The sequence below is a fragment of the Tamandua tetradactyla genome, chromosome 6 (genome assembly GCF_023851605.1).
Source record: "Tamandua tetradactyla isolate mTamTet1 chromosome 6, mTamTet1.pri, whole genome shotgun sequence".
Lineage (NCBI taxonomy): Eukaryota > Metazoa > Chordata > Mammalia > Pilosa > Myrmecophagidae > Tamandua > Tamandua tetradactyla.
Window position 1 is genome coordinate 141,005,770 of NC_135332.1, and position 21,267 is coordinate 141,027,036.

The 21,267-nt window shown below is 38.9% G+C and overlaps 1 protein-coding gene across 3 annotated transcripts in view; it reads left to right on the plus strand.

Moving 5' to 3' along the window:
• The window catches only part of CPQ (carboxypeptidase Q), a 570,439-nt gene that overhangs the window by 537,154 nt on the left and 12,018 nt on the right, over positions 1 to 21,267 (plus strand). For 2 of the 3 annotated variants that reach the window (XM_077167278.1, XM_077167282.1), the window contains one exon: positions 2,049 to 2,570. The exons of the other annotated variant lie outside the window; for it this stretch is intronic. In XM_077167278.1, coding sequence (XP_077023393.1) covers positions 2,049 to 2,212 — 164 coding nt within the window. In that variant the 3' untranslated portion in view covers positions 2,213 to 2,570. Of the gene's footprint in view, positions 1 to 2,048; positions 2,571 to 21,267 lie in introns of those variants that run through there. 3 annotated transcript variants of the gene reach the window in all.

Genomic DNA, 21,267 nt, shown 5'->3' on the forward strand with positions numbered 1-21,267 from the left:
GGTAAGGAAAATTTCCCTGCTAGAAATCAAGAATCAGAAAGTAATAATAATTAAGATAGTGTGAGACTGTCAGAGCAATAGACATAAAGACCACTGGAATGAAATTATAAAGCCCCACAACAAACCCACACATGTAAAGAATCTTGATATATGACAGAATTGATACTGCAGATCATGGGGAAAGAGGATGTATTAGTCAATAGGTGTTGCTGGGGCACTGAAAAATAAAAATAGAAGTCTACCTCACATTCTGTATAAAAGCCAACTCTAGTATCAAATGGATAGAGAACTTAAAAATGAAAAGCAAACTTTAAAAGATGTAGAATAGAGCATCAAAGAAGATCTTTATGATGTTAAAGTAGGGAAAGATTTCTTAAACAAGGCATAAAAAATGTAAATTGTAAAGAAAAAGATTCATAAGTTTGACTACGCTAAAATTAAGACCATCTGTTCATCAAAAGACATACTAGAGTAAAAAGATGAGCCACACCTGGAAAATGATACATGTGAACTTATCACCAACAAAGGATTATTTAAGATATATCAAAAACTCCTACAAATCAATAGAAAAAGACAAAGCACTTGAAAAATGGGCAAAAAGCAAAAGCAGGCATTTCACAAAAGGGAAATATAAATGACAAAAAACTATATGGACAAAGTAAGTCAAAGAAATATATCTGGAGTATATGTTTAAAAAACGGCACTATTAAACAATAATAAATCGTATATGTATATGGTATATATATATGTAGTTGTGGTAAAATTATAAAGAAAAGCAAGGAGTGATTGAACCACAAGCAGGACAAGACAGTGGGTGTCGCTGAAAGGGAGAAAGGAAACTATAAAGGGAGGGGCATAAAATGGGCTTCAGATAACAATCATATCTTTCTTGCATTGAATCCAGATAGATGCATATTTTTATGTTGCTGCCTTTTATAATATACATTCAGGTTCTCCAGTCTGTTATGTATATGGTATATTTGGCAAGAGAACAGTCAGTAAGTGAATAATTAAATACATAAATATGACCAAAGGCTAAAGAATTGCAACTGGAATCCAAAAATTTGACTGTATAGGTTCTGAGGGATGAGTAAGAGACGGTGAAGATTCCCTGAGGCACTGGTGGTCTATGGCCAGAACTGCTGAAAAGCTTCACCCTTGAGTGAGAGGAAAGCTTTCAGTAGGGCAGATGCTGCTCCTGATACCCTTGGAGGTTGTTGGGGTATTTCATGGCTGTGAGAAGTAAATAAGGGATTTGTAAAGGAAAACTTGAGCAAAAGGAGTATTTGACACTCTTTTATATCCAGGAAGGTACATAATTTGTACGCTCATGTATACAAAGAAGATCCTGTCTTTTTTAAAAATTTGAGGACATTTGTCTCAGTGGCTTCAACAATAAAGATTTATTTTTTCTCACATGACAAGAAGAGCAGAAATACGCAGTGCAGAGCTGGTTCTGTGCATTAGAAATATTTTCTAAATCCAGTCTCCATCAGTCTTTGCACTCTGCCATTTTTAGTGTGTGGGCTTTTGCCCCATGCAGTCTCAAACTTCAAATCGACCTTTTCGTCTTTTTTTTTTAGCATAAACAGGCACTGGGAATCGAATCTGGGTCTCCAGCAAAGCAAGCAAGAATTGAGCCGCTGTGGGCTGCCCCTGATTGACCTTTAATGTAGCTTGAGGGGCATTTTCCTGACTCTTTTGTCAGCAAAGTAAAGGTTTTCTTAGAGCTCTCTCATAGCCTACCACTCATATCCTAGTGTCATTTGGCCACTTCTTGCTACAAAGAACACTAGGAAAATAATTATATTGCCATTGCAGCCTTTTTAGTAGGAGCAGGCAAGAGTGAAGGGGGAGGGATGGCAGTATTTTCTGAGCAACTATTCAACTGTGTCTATCAAAATACTTCACTAAGGGGCAGTGCAACCGTGCCTTGGTAGCAGAATTCTCTCCTGCCATGCCTGAGACCCGGGTTCGAGTCCCAGTGTCTGCCCATGCAGAAAAAAAGTAAAATATTTCACTAAGAATTCTTCCCCTTTCCTCCCTAGGAGCCAGTCTACTTGATGACCTATATAAATATTTCTCTTTCCATCACTCCCATGGAGACACCATGTCTGTCATGGATCCAAAGCAGATGAATATTGCTGCCGCTGTTTGGGCTGTCGTCTCTTACGTCGTTGCAGACTTAGAAGATATGCTGCCCAGGTCCTAGCCAGAGCAAGAAAGAAGGCACGTTGTTCCTTGCCAGCCAGGAACCCTGGGTCTGGAGCTCCAGGAAGCCTCTCTTCACCCAACAATTTCATCTGATTTGTATTCAAAGCACAGCTCTTGTTCATACTTTCTGCTACCACCTTTCTTGATACTTTTTGAATTACCTGTTTCTAGAATAAGGAATGATCCTTGCCCCCACTCAAAATCAACATACGATAGGGATCACAGTGGGACCATTTCTTTATAGCATTTATAAAAAATATTGTTTCTAATTTGAAAGTACACATGGAATAAATCTTTGGAAGGCCTCTGGTTTTTATGTGTCCATTTATAAGCATTAAATCAAATAGTTGCATCAATTTTTGTGTTTTATGTTATTTATTGAAGGAGTAAAGGTATTGCAAGTTATAGGATTAGCTTTTGGCTTTCTAATTTGTACACATTTATATTGTTTCAATTTTTAAGTGAAATATGGATTTTTTTTAATAGAAAAAAAAAGACTTTGCTTTGTAGGGAAACAACCAAGTATGCATAATCCAGCAACCTCATTAAATACTAGGGTCTATCACTAGATAAATTAAAAGATAATTTTACATTTATGTTTTGTATATTTCACACAACCTCTCCATAGCATTGGGGCCTGTTCACACTTTTCCAGGAGCAAAGTTGGGGCTCCAAAAGAAAACTTTCACAGGGTTTCAGAGAGGAAACAGTGAAGAAGGGTACTGAAGTAGAGGGTACTAGGGATAGATAAGCTGAGAGGGGGTATTTTCTTATAGCTTCTTGAGGTAATGTGGATCTAGGAAGGACTGGAATCCTAATGAGAAACCAAGGTCATAGCTGGGAAGACTAAGAAAATTGTCAAAATGAGGTGAAGCTGAAAAGGCAAACAAAGAAGAATAAGCAGCCTAAAAGGTCTGGGAAGAGAACAGAGAGGGCAATATCCCTCAGCTCACGACAGGGAATTAAGCACCGGACTGTGAACAGCAAAGCAATGCCAGGGTTCCTTTTGATATTGGCACCTGCTGTTTGTGTAGAGAAGAATGGGGGGTTGGACAAAACAAGCTTCAACATCTAACTCTCTGTCCAGGGCCCACATGAGGGGCTTATCTTCACATCAAGATATAACGAACTCCCAGCATCCTTTGTTTACCTTAACCTTATGAGTGAAGATAGAGAAAGTCATTGTAGAAAACATTGTTATTTGATGTTGAATTTTCTTGAGGAGTTTGGTTTTAAGAAAAAGATTCATATTTGTAGGCCTAGAAATGATCTTGAATTTAGAATATTCCCTTCAAGTAGAATGGACCTTATTCAGAATGTTAAAGGGTTGGTGTACATGCATTCACTTTTCTTCCCCTCAAGGTTGTAGATAATGGACTATACTCATAAGAAGTCAAAGTACCAGTTCTGAAAGAATGACATTCTCTTCTGCTTCAGCTGTAGACAGCTGAAAGACAATGTTGCTCCCTTTCTAAAAAGAAAAAGCTGAATAAGCTAAAAAATCATAATTTTTCATGTGTCCATAAGGCAGCTACAGGACTGAATTCCAAAGAATGGCAAGCCCTTCTGAGGAGAGATGTGACCTTTGAAAGAGCATGGGAGGAACAGGAGGTAGCCGTAAAAGCAGGTAAGAAAAAAGCAGCTAAAATGTTAATGAATTCTTAAAAGCTAGTTGTGCTCTAGACTACCTGTTTAAAATAGCTGGGCATCCCAAACACAAGGAGAATTCACACTCTTTCACAAGCTGTTTCCATGAGTTTCCAGTGCATGCTCATGAGAAAGACTGGAGGCAGTGCAGGAGGCTGATGCAAACCCCCTTGATGGTACAGGCATGCAGGCAGTGATGGGCTGCTGCTGGGAGGCAAGCATGAAACTTGTGTGCTCCTCTAGACTCTTCTTTTATACTAAACAAAGCCTTAACCTGCTGGAAGAGAGTCAGAAAATCCTTTTGGACCCATAATCCTGCATCAGTACAACAGAAGTCTGCTACTACTGGGAGAGAAGTAGGAAACTCTCTCCCACCAAGGTATGCTACAGATGGAGTGTTGTGCTGGTACATGTAACAACTGAGTCTTGGGTGTGGGAGAGGAGGGATGAAGAGAGCTTTGATTTGTAGAATTTGCCTATTTCCATAGTGTAACGTGACCAATTCAAGCTGTTAACATGATGTCACCAAATGCAGAGTTCGGAAAAGATCTGCAGTAGCACACCATTATATGGTATTTCCACCATACAGACACAAAATGCAAATATCCTCAAGCACATAGATAAGTAGTAAAATGTAGAACGAAAATTAGAAAGTGGTGAGCTTTGAATATATATTGCCTTTGTTTTTAATATAATTCATGTAATAGTACGTTTTTATAATTTAATTTTTCATAATGGCTGTGTTTAACAAGAGGCTCACAAGCTCTTAAAAATTAAACAAGTGACTTTTTTTTTACAAGCTGATATGAGCTGGATCCAGCTACTTTTTTTTTATATAGAATGCTTAATGAAAGAATTATGAGACACACACACAGAAAAAAAAAGGAAAAAATCAAGTAATTGTCAAAAGATAAAGCAATCAAGAGAACTAGACTAAGAAATAATCCAGATATTGGAATTCTAAAAAGAGGGATTTATAGCATAACTTGTATTAGTTTGCAAGCTGCTGGAATGTGATATACCAGAACTGGAAGGCTTTTATAAAGAATTTAATAAGTTACAAGTTTACAGTTCTAAGGAAGTGAAAGTGTCCAAATTAAGGCACCAACAATAGGTCACCTTCACTCAAGAAAGACCGATGGGTCAGGAACACCTCTGTCAGCGGGGAAGTCATGTGGCTGGCATCTGCTGGTCCCTTGCTCTTGGGCTCCATTGCTTTCAGCCTCTGTGCCTATGGAGGTTCCTTACTTTGCTTCTCTGGGGCTGGCTTTCATCTCTTGGCTTCCCTTGGCTCCTTCCAGGTTCTGGCTTGCTTAACGTCTCATGGAAGTGTCTGCTAGGCTCCAAGCATCTCCAAACATCTGTGTCTCTGTTCTCCACATGTCTGCATCTGTGTCAGCACTGCTGCGAAGTTTCTGTTGGCTCCGAGGCTTCTGTCATTTCTCTAGGTCTGTCGTTTCTGAGGTTTCTTCAAAATGTTTCCTCTTTTAAAGGAGTCCGGTAAACTAATCAAGACCCACCTGGAATGGGTAGAGTCACATCTCCATCTAATTAAAAGTGTCACATCTCCATGAAGAAAATCTAACCATTTTTCCAACCTACAGTACTGAATAGGGATTCAGTACTGAATAGAGATCCAATCTTGTGGCTACTCCCACAAGATTGGATCAGGATTAAAACATGGCTTTCTGGGGTACATAATACATTCAAACCAGCACCCTAAATATATCATGATAAAGATCTAGTGGGAAAAGTGGATTACATACATGAAAAGAAGGGCAATTTCAGTAGAGATATGAAAACCAAAAAAGTCAAATGCAAATGCTAAAATAACACAATTTCAGAGATGGAGAATTTCTTTAGTGAGTTCATCAGCAGATTGGACAAGGCTGAGGAAAGAATAAAAAACTTGAAGACAGGGCAATGAAAATTACCCAAACTGAAGCACTAAGTAAAGAAAGAGTAATAAAAAAAAAAAATGAAAATAAAAAAACCGGAAGAATGGAGTATCCAAATGTTCCGAGATAATAACAAATGGTCTATGGTCTAATATACATGTAATTGGATTCCCAGAAGTAGAAGATATTTTTATCAGGTTTTTAATGGTAACCATTTAAAAGATTGGAGGATGCAGTAAGAACTTTCATTTCTGACCAGGTAGCAGACCGGTACACTGATTAACCCTCACACTGAAAACAATTAAAATATATATATATTCTTGTATATAGTGAAGGCTAATATACAAGAAGTGAGGACTCTGGCCCCAGGCCAGAATCATATGCATGACCTTTTAGGCCCAACAATAGACCATTGCAAAGCCTTTGCCTCCAAGCCTCATGAGGAAAAGCTTGCAGCTCCCCACTAGACATGGTGCATAATCAATGCATTATAGTTTTCTGGAGGGAATTGCAGTCAGGATCTTTTTTTTCCTGTTTTTTAGGAATTGTTGTCTTTTGTTTCCTGATATCTGGTGTCTTGAAACTGTTGTTACTTATATTTTATTTTTTTAATTATTTCAGGCATAAAAGCAAATCTGGTTCCTCCTATGTGGTCAGAAGTGGATATCATCTCAGATTATTAATTTTTGTCTAATACACACACTCTTATTGTACTTACATTTCACACTTTCTCACTACTTTACTCCAATCTGGTAATGTCAATTCTGAGGGATATCATGAACTGTCCAAACACTGAACTAAAATTCATGGTATATATGAATTATTGAAGTCTAAGGATAAACTGTGATTTATCTAGAAATCCTTTATGGATTTGAAGAATTATTCCTAGAAAGGATATATTCAGTTTTATACTTAGCTTTAAAAAAATATTTTTGGATAACCAGTCACCTCCATGTTGCTTCCTAAGATGGGGTATTTATGCTTGATTAGACTAAGTTTCTTCCACTTCTATCAAGACCAACAGAGAGGGACTTCTTGAGAGGAACTCTGACACACTCATGAACTCTACCTCCCTGTTTTAGAAACTTCAGCGACATTTCTAGGTTATTCCTGTGCTCATTTGAATCTTTGATGTACCCAAGAAAAGCCTACGTTCTTTTAATCCATCCCTGGGGGTGCAGACCTATTGTGGGTAAGACCTTTTGTTTAAGTTGTTTCCGTGGAAATGTGACCCACCCAAATCAAGGTGGGTCTTAATCCTTTACTAGAGTCCTTCGTGAGAGAACAAAAAGATAAAAACCCAGGGAGATTAAAGAGAAACACACAGACATTTTGAAAGAGCTATTGAAATCAGGAGAGAAGGACCAGCAGACATTGCCATGTGACAGAAGAACCCCAGATGCCAGGAGCCTTTCCTCAGAACAGGTATCCACCTCTTAATGCCTTAATTTAGTCGTTTTCATGGCCTTAGAACTATAAATTTGTAAACCAATAAATCCCCACTGAAAAGGCCAACCCAGGGTGCATGGGTGGTTGAGTGGTGGAATGCTCACTTTCCATGCAGGGGACCTGGGTACAATTCCTGGACCATGCACCCAAAAAAAAAAAAAATCCAACCCATATCTGCTATATTGCATTCCAGCAGCTTTAGCAAACTGAAACAATCCCTAAAGATTATGGAACTCAAAGTAAGTTCTCTTTTGTATTCTACATTCACTTTTACTACCATCCCACTCACTGCAGAATTTCAAACTTTAGGGTAACTTTGAAAAATCAAAACCATCACAAAGTTGTATTTTAGTCTTGTATTTCCACCACCTAGCAAAACTGTCATTTTCTGGCCCCACCAACTGTCTTCTTGAGTCACTGCCTCCCTGTCTAGTCCTTCTAGGAAATTAGGCCCTTTCTCCACCCTTCCCTTCTGCGCAGGCTTGGAACGTACCCCCATTGCTTATATACGAGAAGTGGCTCTGAGGAAGCAAAACTTATTCCATCTCTTTGCCTCTGCCTATAAACTGTCTATTTTCTTGAAAGGAGAAGAAGCATTACATGGGGCCACATGGTAACAGAAATGTCCCATTTCCTACCTGGACCCCTCCACTGATGCTTTACTGGAGGAAGTGTATGGAGGGGCTGGGTCAGGGGGGCAATGTGCATATGTGCAGGTGGGGAAGTATGCTGGTGACTGTGGTTATCAGTTTTGGAGGTATGAAGAAATATGCAGGGCTTGGAAAAAGAGAAGGCAGGGAGAAGAAATATGAGAAAAGAGAGGGGTGTATAAGGTTTTTTTCTCATGACAACTCTACCTGCACAGCATGCTCGCTTAGGTCTACCAAACAGCCATGGAGACTGCCACATATTATTGAGTATCCATAGCTGTAGGCATTTTAAAATATAAAAACCTCTTATTTTCCTTATACCATTGCAATTGGAACTTCTCATATGCTAAGAAATGCTGTATTATTTGAGTGGTGGCCTATTTCCTGTGCATGCAGCAGCTCTCTGATTTGACTTTAGGGTCAAGTTGCTTTTATGATTCATTTAGCTGAGTAGACTTAAGTGCAAATTGAGAAGCGAAACCCATTTAAATATTGTATAATGTGAAAAGGGTGAATTCTGTAAGAGACCAGGAGGGGATTAGAGGAGAAGAGGTCGATTGCTGATTTTGCTGCCCTTGACTTTGTTACAATGTGGTTTTGAGGGTTTCTGGTGTGTCTGTGAATGATCTGTGGTTTAAGTTCCCCTGAGTGTTCCACCTTCCTTACAATAATTACACTAATGACACCAAGAGTACTTTGAAATCCTCACGCATCTACACTGCATACATTACATTGCCACATCATCATATTTGCTCAGTATACTTCCTTCATAATAATTTCAGATGTTTCCCATTTACCTTGAGTAAATATCAAACTGATCCTGATATCTATATCTGTCTCATGAAATATACATCCTGTCTAACTGTGCCCAAATGATTAATTTACTGTTATGTGATGATTAGCATAAAAATCTCATCACGACATGAGATAAAATGTTATCACTAATTGCCATTTGAAGTGAAGAATGTTTTCTGCATGGAAATTAATGATGCATGCTTATTCTCAACTCTCTGTTAAACCAGAAGACCCAAGGCTGTTTTTTAGAGCAGAAAGAAATTACCTTTGAAGTATTTTTTTTTCTTTTCTTTCCCTTAAATGATCCTCTGTTAACCAAAGGAATGGAGGAAGATAATGATTAATGGCCTTTTGTAGTCGTAATGAAACAGCTGAGCTCAGCCGTCATCAAATAAGGTCTTTGAGCTCTTCTAATCAATTGATTCCCAGACTCCAGGCAAAGACAACATTTCCCCGGACATTAGAGCCTATTGGCAGCCCTGAAACTTGACAGATAAACACTCCTATGTTTACAGCATGTCCTAAGAGTGCACAAGTTCTTTGGAGAACTTGACTTTCTTGATATCATTGGTGGTCATCCTGGATCTACTCAACCAGCCATATGACTATCTATGAATTTTCTTGCATCTCAGAAGGACTTGTTTTATTTTTCAGATTTAAGGAACATTTTCTGTGTTTCAGATCTTGATGATAAAGTCACCTACTGTGCCAGTTTGAAGCTATTATGTACCCCAGAAAAACCATGTTCTTTAATCCTCATTCAGTATTGCTGGGTGGGATCTTTTTTATTGTCTCCATAGAGATATCACACACCCAATTGTGGGTGATAATTTTTGATTAGATGTTTTCCGTGAAGGTGTGTCTCCACCCATTCAAGGTGGGGTTACCTACTGGAGTCCTTTAAGAGGGAACCATTTTGAAAAAAGTTTCAGAACCAACACAGCCCACACAGCCAGAGACCTTTGGAGATGCCAAAGGAAAATGCCCCCAAGGAATCCTTATGAAATGAGAATCCAGGAGAGAAAGCTAGCAGGTGTTGCCATGTGCCTTTCCAGCTGAGAGAGAAAACCCAAATGTCTTCGGCCTTCTTGAGCCAAGGTATCTTTACCTGGATGCCTTAATTTAGATATTTTTATAGCCTTGCCTTAATTTGGACATTTTCTTAGAACTGTAAACTTGCAACCTAATAAATTCCCTTTATTAAAGTATGCCGTTTCTGGTGTAAATTGCATTCCAGCAGCTTTTACAAACTAATACACCCCGTTTTCCTATTAGTTAACTTAATACTAAGTACCAGTGAGTATATTACAGAGATTATAATAGAATATGAATTTTCCCCCAAGGCAAGTTCTTCTCTTAGGCTCTGCCTTGCATCCGATTACAATTGCTATGATCACTTATACCTTCCCTATGCCAATTATGCTACTAAGAACTTCATATATTTTTCCTCATTTAATTCTCACCCAATGCAGTGAGATAGGTACTATTTTATTCTTCATTTTAGAGAGATGAGAAAACCTGGGTTTAGAGCTCCAACCCCCCAAGGTCACAGAACTGAAAAAATGTGGCTAAAATCTAGAACACTCAAACCCAACTATTCCCTAAGATTGACCTGAATTCCCTAAACAGTGAGCCTCCTGGCCTTCACTGTGCTGGTAGATCCTGTCTAGCTGGTGCATTTTGATTTCAAAGACTAGAAAGTGGGGTTTGAAAAGTACCACTCTTAGGCCCAAGAAAGAAGGGCCCCTGACCTGGGCCCTGGGCCTTAGAGGACCCTACATATTGCACTCACCAACAACAAATGTCTTAAGGAGCACATGGGTGCCGCTGACACCAAAGATCCAGTGCTAAGGGATGGCATAACAGAAGCTTCCATTGCAGACCAAAGCCATTCAGGCTCCAGAAACACACTGAAAACTGTGAATGTACTGAATTTGTTAAGATAGACATTGCTTCAAAACACATGGAAGGCTGGAGGAACATAAGGACTCAACAAGGAGAAAATAACAAATTCATTAACTTGTCACATCTTTCCACTCAAACAGCATGAAAGCAATAGCTTCTTGCATAATGAAGTATTGTTTCCCGGAAGAGTCAAACATCTATTTTCTTGAGCCTTGTCAGGCTCTGATTTGTGGTTCCAAAGGTACTTATGAATTAGCGTGGTATTTGCAATAGTCATACATGGCAGTGTTTTGTATTATTTAATATTTGCAATATTTAATATTTGTAGTATTAAATAATTTGTATTTGTCATAAATTTGAATATGTGTTGGTGTAGGCATAACACTTCTGAAATGTAGTTTACATTGATGACTAAGATGGACTTAGAATTGCAAATAGTTTTATTTTATAAAATTATCTACTGCTATTTAACAAACATTTCAAAACTTAAATAGAAAATGTGAGCTTTATTTAAACATTTTTATTTAAAAATTTTATATTCATTAGTTATTATTACTATTTGCCCTTACTAGGTAATTTTGAATATTTTAGAAGAAAATATTCTTTTTGAAAATGCATAAAATGTCTTTAAAATACTTTACATTTACATTAATTACATTTTTATTGTGTATAAAATAAATCCCTTTTTTATCCTTAAACATACTTTCCACAGAATACGCATTATGTAAAAATCTGGATTTTAAGAATACGATTTTTAATTTTGCTGAAATGAAGACAAGTAAAATAACTTTGTGGACTAAATAAGTAATAATTTGTAATTATGTATATCTTTGTTATTAATGGCCCATCAATAGAATACCCTGAGAAGGGCAATAATAGTTAAATTCAATTATCTTTTGTATTTTTCTGACTGTTTTAGTTTCCTAGAGCTGCTGTAACAAAGTACCACAAATGGAGTGGCTTAAAACAACATAAATTTATTATTTCACAGTTCTGGAAGCTAGAAGGCCAAAATCAAGGTGTCTGTAGGGTCATGCTGTCTCTGAGATTCTAGAGAAAGTTTTTCTTGCCTCTTCTAGGTTCTGGTGACTATAGGTAATCCTTGGTCTTTCTTGGCCTGTAGACACATCACTCCAATCTCTGCCTCCATCTTCATATGGCCCCATCCCCTGTGGGTCTATGACTCTGTGTCTCTTCTACTCTTCTTAAAAAGACATCAGTCACCCAGTGATGAGCCTGGCCCTGTCACCGTGGGATCACAATGCCTTCCTGACCAAAAGAGGGAAAAGAATTGTAACAAATAAGGTATGGATGGCTGAGAGAGTTCAAATAGAGTCGAGAGACTACTTAGGAGGCTACTCTTACACAAGCTTCAGCTAAATATTGCTATTTATCATGGTTTGCCAAGCCCCAACCAAAATCATTCCTGCCAACCCTAAAGAACACCCATGGCTCTATCTGAGATTCTACAAAGGTCCCATGCACTATGATTACTTTCCAGAAACCTACAAAGCCTAATAAGTCCTAAAACTCAGAGGGGCCAACCTCTCCACAACATCAACTAGTTCCATTCCCCTATCCCACATTATCAACAGCCCTTTCCAACATGAAAAAGTTAGAATGGGCATAGCCCAAATACCCCTAAAGAATGAGAGAAGGATCAAGGGAGAAGGTGGAATTATGACAGAAAAGATAGGATGTAACAAATGCATATGACTGCTGAGTCATTATGTTGATATTTCCTTTAGTCTCCAGAGTCTTGGAGCAACTAGAAGAAAAAACTTAAAATTGTGGAGCTGTAACCTATACCAAAATCTGTTCTATAACTACTTGTTTCAAAGTACCTTGTAATTTTTTGCTTATATATATATATATATATATATATATATATATATGTTATTTTTCACAATTAAAAAAAGGCATTAGTCATATTGGATTAAGGGTTCACCCAGTTCCACTACTACCTCATTCTGACTTAACTATTTATGTCTACAATGACCCTATTTCCAATAAAGATCACATTCTAAGATATTGGGGGTTAGGACATCAGCATATCTTTTGGTGGCAATGCAATTCAATGACATTTAGTCATTATGAAGTTATGTTCTTCAAATTAGGATGCCCAGATCATATTTATCATTTTGCTAGTTTTGATTTATAACTTTTAAGTATTTAGTCACATTAAAAAGCTTTCTCACACGTTCAAGAAGCACAAGAACCGCCAGCCTTGTCAGACCATACTTTCCTTGCCCAGGACCCTACAAACCTTAGGGACAGTCTCAAGTTTGAAAGTGCAAATACGGTAGACTTCTCATTGAAAGAAGTCATTCTGATAAGATAATCTCTTCTCTACAATGCAGTCAGGATGATATTTATACAATGTTCATCTATGTACTCCTCTGCTTAGAGCCCTTTTCACTTGGAATGAAATTCATAACGCATAAGGTCCTGTGTCATTTCACCCCTGCTCACTTTACACCATTCTCCCACCCTTCACTCTAATCACTTTGACTTTTTATCTAGTTCATTCAGAAAGTCCTGCCTACCCATCAAACTCAACTCCAGTTCTTCAAATTTCCTTTGGGAAGCCTCCTTTGAGCTTCGGAGTAGATAGATTAAATAATAACAAAAATGAGAATTATTATGGTAATACATAAAGGCTAACATTGTCGGTTGAAGTGTTCCCCCAAAATTCATGTCTACTCAGAACCCCAGTATGTGACCTTATTTCAAAATAGGGTGTTTGCAGTTATAATTAAAGATCTTGAGATGAAATCATCCTGGACTTAGGGTGAGCCCTCTATCCATACTGGTGTCTTTATATGAAGAGGAGAGGAGATAGAAGTCCATGTAGATGAGGCAGAGATTGGAATGATGTATTACAAGCCGAGAGATAGCAAAGATTGCCAGTAACCACCAGAAGTTAGGAAAAAGTTTAGAAGGATTTTACCCTAGAGTCTTCAGAGGAAATAAGATCTTGACAACATCTTCTAGCCTCCAGAACTGTGAAAGAATAAATTTCTGTTGTTCTAAACCATATAGTTTGTGATACTTCATTACAGCAGCCAGGCAAACTAATACGGTTAACATTTGAGTATTTGTTATCCACCAAGCAGAGTGCTAAACACATCATGTCTATCATTTTTGTTTCCTAGGCAGCTCAAAGCAAGTACCATTAAGTGGGTTGGTTTAAACAATAGAAATTTATTTGCTCATGGTTAGAATCTGGGAAAATGTGGACTCAAAGCATCATCGGGGCAATGCTTTCCTCCTGAAGATTAGCTGCTGGTGATCCTTGGCTCCTCTACCGTATGGCAAGAAGGGAAAAAACAGACATCTGCTTGTTTCTCCCTGCTTTTCTGGGTTTCATTGCTTTCAACTTCTTGCTTCTGTGGCTTTCTCTCTCTGTGTCTGCATTTCACTCTTTTATAAAGGACTTCAGTAATAGGATTGAGACCCACCCTGAATGAGGTACATCACACCTTAACTGAAGTAGCCTCTTCAAAAGATCTTACTTATAATGAGTCCACACCCACAGGAATGGATTAGATTTAAGAACATGTTTGTTTGTTTGTTTTGAGGTGCACACAGCTTCAAACCACCATATCTATTAACATTTAATTCTCACAAAAGCCTACTCCTCAATTTTTACAAATAAAGAAGCTAAGACTTAGCTAAGTCAAGTTACTTACCCAAAGTTTTATTGTTAATAAGAAGAGGGTGGAGGTGGAAGGGTAGTTCAGTGGTAGAATTCTCGCCTGCCATGCGGGAGACCTGGTTTCAATTCCCAGCCCATGCACGTCCCAAAACAAACAAACAAACAAAAGTTCAACAAATGGTGCTGCAATAACGAGATACTTGCATGGAAAATGAATGAAATATGACCCCCATCATAGAGCTAACAACAAAAAAAAAGAAGTGGGGACAAGATTTTAATCAAGATTGTCTAACGTCTGATTCTATATATTTAGCTACAAAACCACACTGGCTTTCTCTGTTAAGGGCACTCATTCATGGTTTTTGTCCATTCATCCCACATGTTCAGTAGGTTCCACCATGCGTCAGGTACTCTGTGGTACTGGGATATGGTCATGAGCAACAAGATAGATAAAATCCCTGCACATAACAACATTCATTCTAGAGGTGGGGGAGCATAAATAAATAAAGAAGATCATTCCTGTGGTGGGAATAAATAGGTCCTATAGACAGAGGGTAGGTGAGAAAAGCCTGCTATTGACTGGATGGTCCAAGATGGTCTTTCTGAAGAGGAGACTTTTGGGCTGAGTCCTGAAGGATGATGGGGCAAAAACAACTAGTGTCCTTCAAAATCCATTCTACCTTTTTTTTTATGGTAATAGAGCTGCAAAATTTTAGCTGGAGTAAGGATTGTTTTCCCACCCCTTGTTAGTAGGCAAAGCTATGTGACTAGGTTTTGTCTATAATGAATTGTAACTGGAAGTGATATGAGAAAACTCCACAAAGTATCCTTAAGAGGAGGTTGGAGAGTTGGCTTCAGATAAGCTCTTCTCTCCTTCCTTCTTCCTGCTGGAAAATTGGAGCATCAGCAGCAGACTTGGACTATGAAGGGGCTTGGGATGGAGCCAAACCCAGCTGGGAAGCAGATGAGAAGGAGCATGGGTCCCTGACACTGGAGTGACATCCCAGTCCTGGACCACCCACCTCCGGATAAACTTTATTGAAGTCATGTCTCCTACTGAAAGGCACTGAACTTCTTTAGGCTTCTGAAGATTTAATGCTGCTACTTGTGAGGTACAGACTTCAAGCTTCATGTACAAGGCTTTTAGCTATGGTTGTGATTGAATAAATATCCTCAGCAAGTCATCGTAGCCCCCTTTGGTTGTCTGACTCCCAATCACAGGAAATGGTTGGTTTTCCTTCCTCTTTGACATGCATTTGGAAGGCATTTGGCATGCCAGAAGTGCCACCCACTTGATCATATGGCACCTGACAAACCGACACAGATAGAGCCCGATGCAATGCTGATCTCCGAGAAATGTCACCGCACCACATCAGTGATTTCACAAACACACTCAAAAGCCCAGATAAAGCTTTTGATGTCCCTGATCTTTGCACTTCCAAATGGTGGCTGAACAAACAGAAATCAGTCTTCTCAGAAATCTTTCAAAGAAGTGAAGTTGCCTAAATCATTTGTTGACTATTCTCTAACTTCCAAAGGTCAGGAAAGATTTTCTGTTTGTTCTTCCTTCCAGAAACACTTTCACATTCTCTTCTAGTTACTTTTGTTCTAAGAAATGTAAATCTATCATTTATCTGTTTGATATGCAAGTTTGAATTTCCAGTAAAGACTTGGTTAACTTTCCTGATGACTGACGATCATTATTCTAAAACATAGGAAGTGTTGAACAGAACTCACCAGTATAAAGGTAAATGAGAAAAAGCAGAACAAATTCTTCTACCAACATACTTAAAGCTAATGAATCACAAGTGTCATTACAGCAGGAAATCCTGTGTAAAATCCAGTGTGCAAAGGTTGTTAGGTTACCATTTGTGTGGATTAGGGCTTCATTGTGGCAATAGGATGGCTACATGATTTGTACTTGTTTTTCAATAATTTTTAATTAAGTAAGTGGCTATTGAGGGGAACTCTCACCATGCAGAAGATGCCATGGAATTTTCCACATGGAAATGACCTAAGAAGCTGAAGCTTTAGGGTTTTCTTTGTCATTGTAACCCTCTTAATCAGGACTCTATAGGTAAGTATCAGAAATGCTTTTAAACTAATTTCAGAATGGTAGTATAATGGGAAATACTGAAGTATCACGTGAACTTATGGTCTGGAATATAGCAGAAATTCGGAAATTGAACCAGGAACTATATTCCCGTGCATCAGTGCTTCCCTACCCTTTTCAATTCACAGATATAATGTAAAATGATGACAATCGGATCGCTCATAGGGATAAAACAAAGTGACAATCTCTGTATTTACAGCTTGACATACAGATCCACCAACCAGAGCAAGCCTTTTCCTTATTCTCCTAGTTCCTAAGTTCTTAGGAAATAATCATCATGAGTATTTATTGAGAACTTGCTGTTTGCCAGGCACTGTTCTAAGTACTATGCGTGCATTTCATCCACTCATTAAATCCTAACACAATCCTATAAACCAGGTGTATTATCTTTCTATTTTCCAAATAAGAAAACTCAGATACTTTGAGGCTAAGTGCCCAGCATACAGGCAGGATTTGCATCTGGTTTGCCTCTAGTTTGCCCTTAACTCTCTGCCACAGCACCTTTGTTTGGCAGTACAATCTTCCACAAAAGGACAGGAACTCATTGGCAGAGCTCAAGTTAGGCACCCAGGCCTGGACCAACAACTATGAGAAGGGAGTGGGATCACACTGTAGAAAGAAACCTGGTTCTCCTGCTGCTGTGAAGGAGAGACAAAGGGCAGTTCCTAGCAAGGGAGTGGTTGGCAGCCAAACAGAAGAACAAGGTGTCATTCTTGCTTTCCCTCCACCTCCCTCAGGCCAAGGGAATGACAGACTTTCTCTCAGTTCCAGGCATAGGACCATCATAATGCATCTCTTGCTTTATTTGTATCTTATTCCTATTATCCACTTCCATTCTCCTTACCCCCAAAGGAAGCCATACTACTTCGTTTGATGGGAATTGTTTCATCTGTATGTGTTCTTATAAAATGTGGATTGTTGTCTTATGTGCCTTCTGTTTTAATTTACATAAATGTTGCTATACTACGTGCTGCCTCTCTGTCTTCCTTTTGCCACTCCGTGTTGTTTATAAGAACCTCCCACATTTGATGGGAATTGTTTCATCTGTATGTATTCTTATAAAATGTGAATTGCTGTCTTACGTGCCCACTGTTTTAATTTACATAAATGTTGCTATACTACGTGTTGCCTCTCTGTCTTCTTTCACCACTCCTTATTGTTTATAAGAACCTTCCACGTTGCTGTGTGCATTTCACATCCATTGCTTCAAGCCACAGCATAAACTCTGTGATGTGCCTGCACCACATTTTACTTTCCTCCCACCCCACGTCTTGTCTGTCAGGGATCAGTGTGTTCTAAGGGATGGTGGGGGGTAAAAGGACCTCTCTTTTCCTGTCAATTGCCCACCTAGACACAGTGCTACATCCCAGGGCAGAGTCTTTCCCACCCGCCTGCTGTTTGCCAGGCACCGCAGAGCCACCTCTTCTGGGAAAGACTCTGCCCATCTGATGCCTCTAGACTGGGCCTGGTGTCCCTCCTCTGCACCCCAAGTACTCCACATCTGCCTGCACCAGGGCAGAGGCAGCAGAGCTGGTTGGTTGAAAGTGCAGTTGCTGGGACCAGAATGCCTGCACTCAGAATTCTGGCCCCACCACTCACAGGCAAGTCACATAATCTCTCAGTACCTCCATTTCTGTGTCTGCCAAATGTCATTAATCATAACTACTCCTGGGATTATTGTGAGAACTAAATGAGAAAAATTTGTGGAAAATACTAAGAAGAATACCCAGTAGGAATATAGTGCTATTTGTAGCTATTATAATAACATTTGTTACTTGCATTGGAATTGTCTGTTTACTTGTCTATCTCTATCAGCAGACTATGAAATCCTCAAGGCCAAAGACCTTGGCTTTTCCATTTCTGTATTCCAGAGCCACACACATTGTAAGAGCCCAGGGCATGTTCATTGGACGATGCTCTCTCCTACTTGGCCCTGGTCTGACATGGCTACAGGATCTGGTAACAGACTGGATTGAGGAGACATTCAGATAGGAAGAGCTTGGATATGAGGGCTTAAGAGGAGAGAATGTTCCTGGAGATAAAATGCTAAGCAATAGAAGATAGAGCATCAGCTGCCATATAAGGCCAGTCTGCAGGTCAGCAGGTCACCCAAGATGGGCCCAGAGAGGACATCCTGAAGGAGGCAGCTGAAAGAGCTAATGGAAGAAATTATCACTGAAAATTTCCCAACTCTTATGAAAGACCTAAATTTACAGATCCAAGAAGTGCAGCGCACCCCAAAGAGAATAGACCCAAATAGGCGTTCTCCAAGACACTTACTAGTTAGAATGTCAGAGGTCAAAGAGAAAGAGAGGATCTTGAAAGCAGCGAGAGAAAAACAATCTGTCACATACAAGGGAAACCCAATAAGACTATGTGTAGATTTCTCAGCAGAAACCATGGAAGCTAGAAGACAGTGGGATGATATATTTAAATTACTAAAAGAGAAAAACTGCCAACCAAGACTTCTATATCCAGCAAAATTCTCCTTCAAAAATGAGGGAGAAATTAAAACATTCTCAGACAAAAAGTCACTGAGAGAATTTGTGACCAAGAGACCAGCTCTGCAAGAAATACTAAAGGGAGCACTAGAGTCAGATATGAAAAGACAGAAGAGAGAGGTATGGAGTAAAGTGTAGAAAGAAGGAAAATCAGATATGATATATATAATACAAAAGCCAAAATGGTAGAGGAAAATATTATCCAAACAGAATAACACTAAAAGTTAATGGACTGAATTTCCCAATCAAAAGACATAGAATGGCAGAATGGATTATGACCCAGCAATACCACTGCTAGGTATCTACTCAAAGGACTTAAGGGCAAAGACACAGACGGACATTTGCACACCAGTGTTTACAGCAGCATTATCTACAATTGCAAAGAGATGGAAACAGCCAAAATGTCCATCAACAGACGAGTGGCTAAACAAACTGTGGCGTATACCTACGATGGAATATTATGCAGCTTTAAGACAGACTAAACTTATGAAGCATGTAATAACATAGATGGACCTAGAGAACATTATGCTGAGTGAGTCTAGCCAAAAACTAAAGGACAAATACTGTATGGTCCCACTGATGTGAACCGACATTCGAGAATCAGCTTGGAATATATCATTGGTAACAGAGACCAGCAGGAGTTAGAAACAGGGTAAGATAATGGGTAATTGGAGCTGAAGGGATACAGACTGTGCAACAGGACTAGATACAAAAACTCAAAAATGGACAGCACAATAATACCTAAGTGTAATGTAACTAGGTTGGAACACTGAATGAAGCTGCACCTGAAATATGGTTTTTTGTTTGTTTGTTTGTGTGTTTGTATCTTTTGTTTTTGTTTTTTTTTCTTTTTCCTTTTTATATATATATATATATTATTAGTATTATTATTTTAATTCTCTTCTCTATATTAACATTCTATATCTTATTCTGCTGTTTTGCTAGTTCTTTTCTTAAATCGATGCAAATGTACTAAGAAATGATGATCATACATCTATGTGATGATACTAAGAATTACTGAGTGCATTTGTAGAATGGAATGATTTCTAAATGTTGTGTTAATTTCTTTTCTTTTTTTTGATTAATAAAAAAAATTTAAAAAAAAAAAATGCTTTGGTTTCAAATGGTGGAAAGAAGCTCTCGGGGTGAATTGCTGGCTGCCCTACATGAGAGGCCTAGCTGTGAGAACCCTTAGCTGTAAGATGAGAGGTTAATTCTGAGGAGAACGCTATGGCCTCTGCTGAGGGAGTGACAGTGCTTGGCAGTGAGGAGGCCAATCAGGGAGCCACGTTTTGTGGCAGCAGCCCTCTCCCGGGCAAGGGCTTAATGAGGTGGCCTCATACCTTGTGCAGTGTTTGGGCTTGTGTGGGGACAAGGAGGTCTGTTGGGTTTGGGTTCATTAGTTGTGCGGATTATTGCCTCTGGGATTCATTAATTCATTAGCATCACGGTAAAGGGGGCAGGGGCAAGATGAGCTAGTGAAGTTCAGCAAAACTCCTCATTATTTAAAACTGGTACCTTTGTGAAACTCCAAACTGACTTTGCCCAGGATTTACCATCTGGATTGGTAAGTAGGTGTAGACAGAATTTTTCAAGATCTTCCTTCCCTCTGTCATCTGTACCCAATGATTCTGCATTCGGTTGTGCCTTAAAATATGCACTCCAGAGAGGCACTGGATTACCAAGTGAGATTTCCTTTCTTTTATAATCCCTTAGAAACAAAGTCTTGTGTTTTGTTAAGCAAATTTGATTTTGAACCAATGAAAGCAGAAATCCAATTCCCACCCCTACCCCATCTAGCCCCACCCCACTCCTGCCAACATTCTGGGGGCAAATAGGAATCCAGGATAGGAAAATTTCAGGAGCTCACTCCAAAATGCATATTTTGACAAAATGTACATACACTTCAGATCCTGCTATCACTAACTGAGCATCTACCGTATGCCGGATTCTGCAGACCACTTTTCCTTGCCTTGTTTCATCATTCCAAAGTGCCTGAGATTCCCTGGGAAAGGTCTCCGGACACCAACTTTTTAGATGAAGACACCAAGATTCAGGTTCACAGACTTACAAAAGGTCACACAAGAGCAGAGCCAGAATTTGTATTTGACCTTTAACCAACAGTATGCCCCTTAAGGGAAGGAATATTAACATGGCTTCCTTTGTGGGCTTCTGAGTGTGACACCCTCTAATCTGACTGCCCTAAACATGCTTCAGTACTTTTTTTTTATCTTCCCAACTTCGAAGTGACTAGACAGTTAACCCTGTGACAAATATCAGGTAAGGCTGAAGTGGTTGTATGTGTTGATGCTTCATTTTTATTGTATGTTTTCATTATCTCTATAAAGAAATAACATTGTTTCCTCATAATACTTTCAAATCTAATTAACTCTTGAGAGTATCTACTTCAAAGTTCTAGGATGAAATTCCCTGTTTT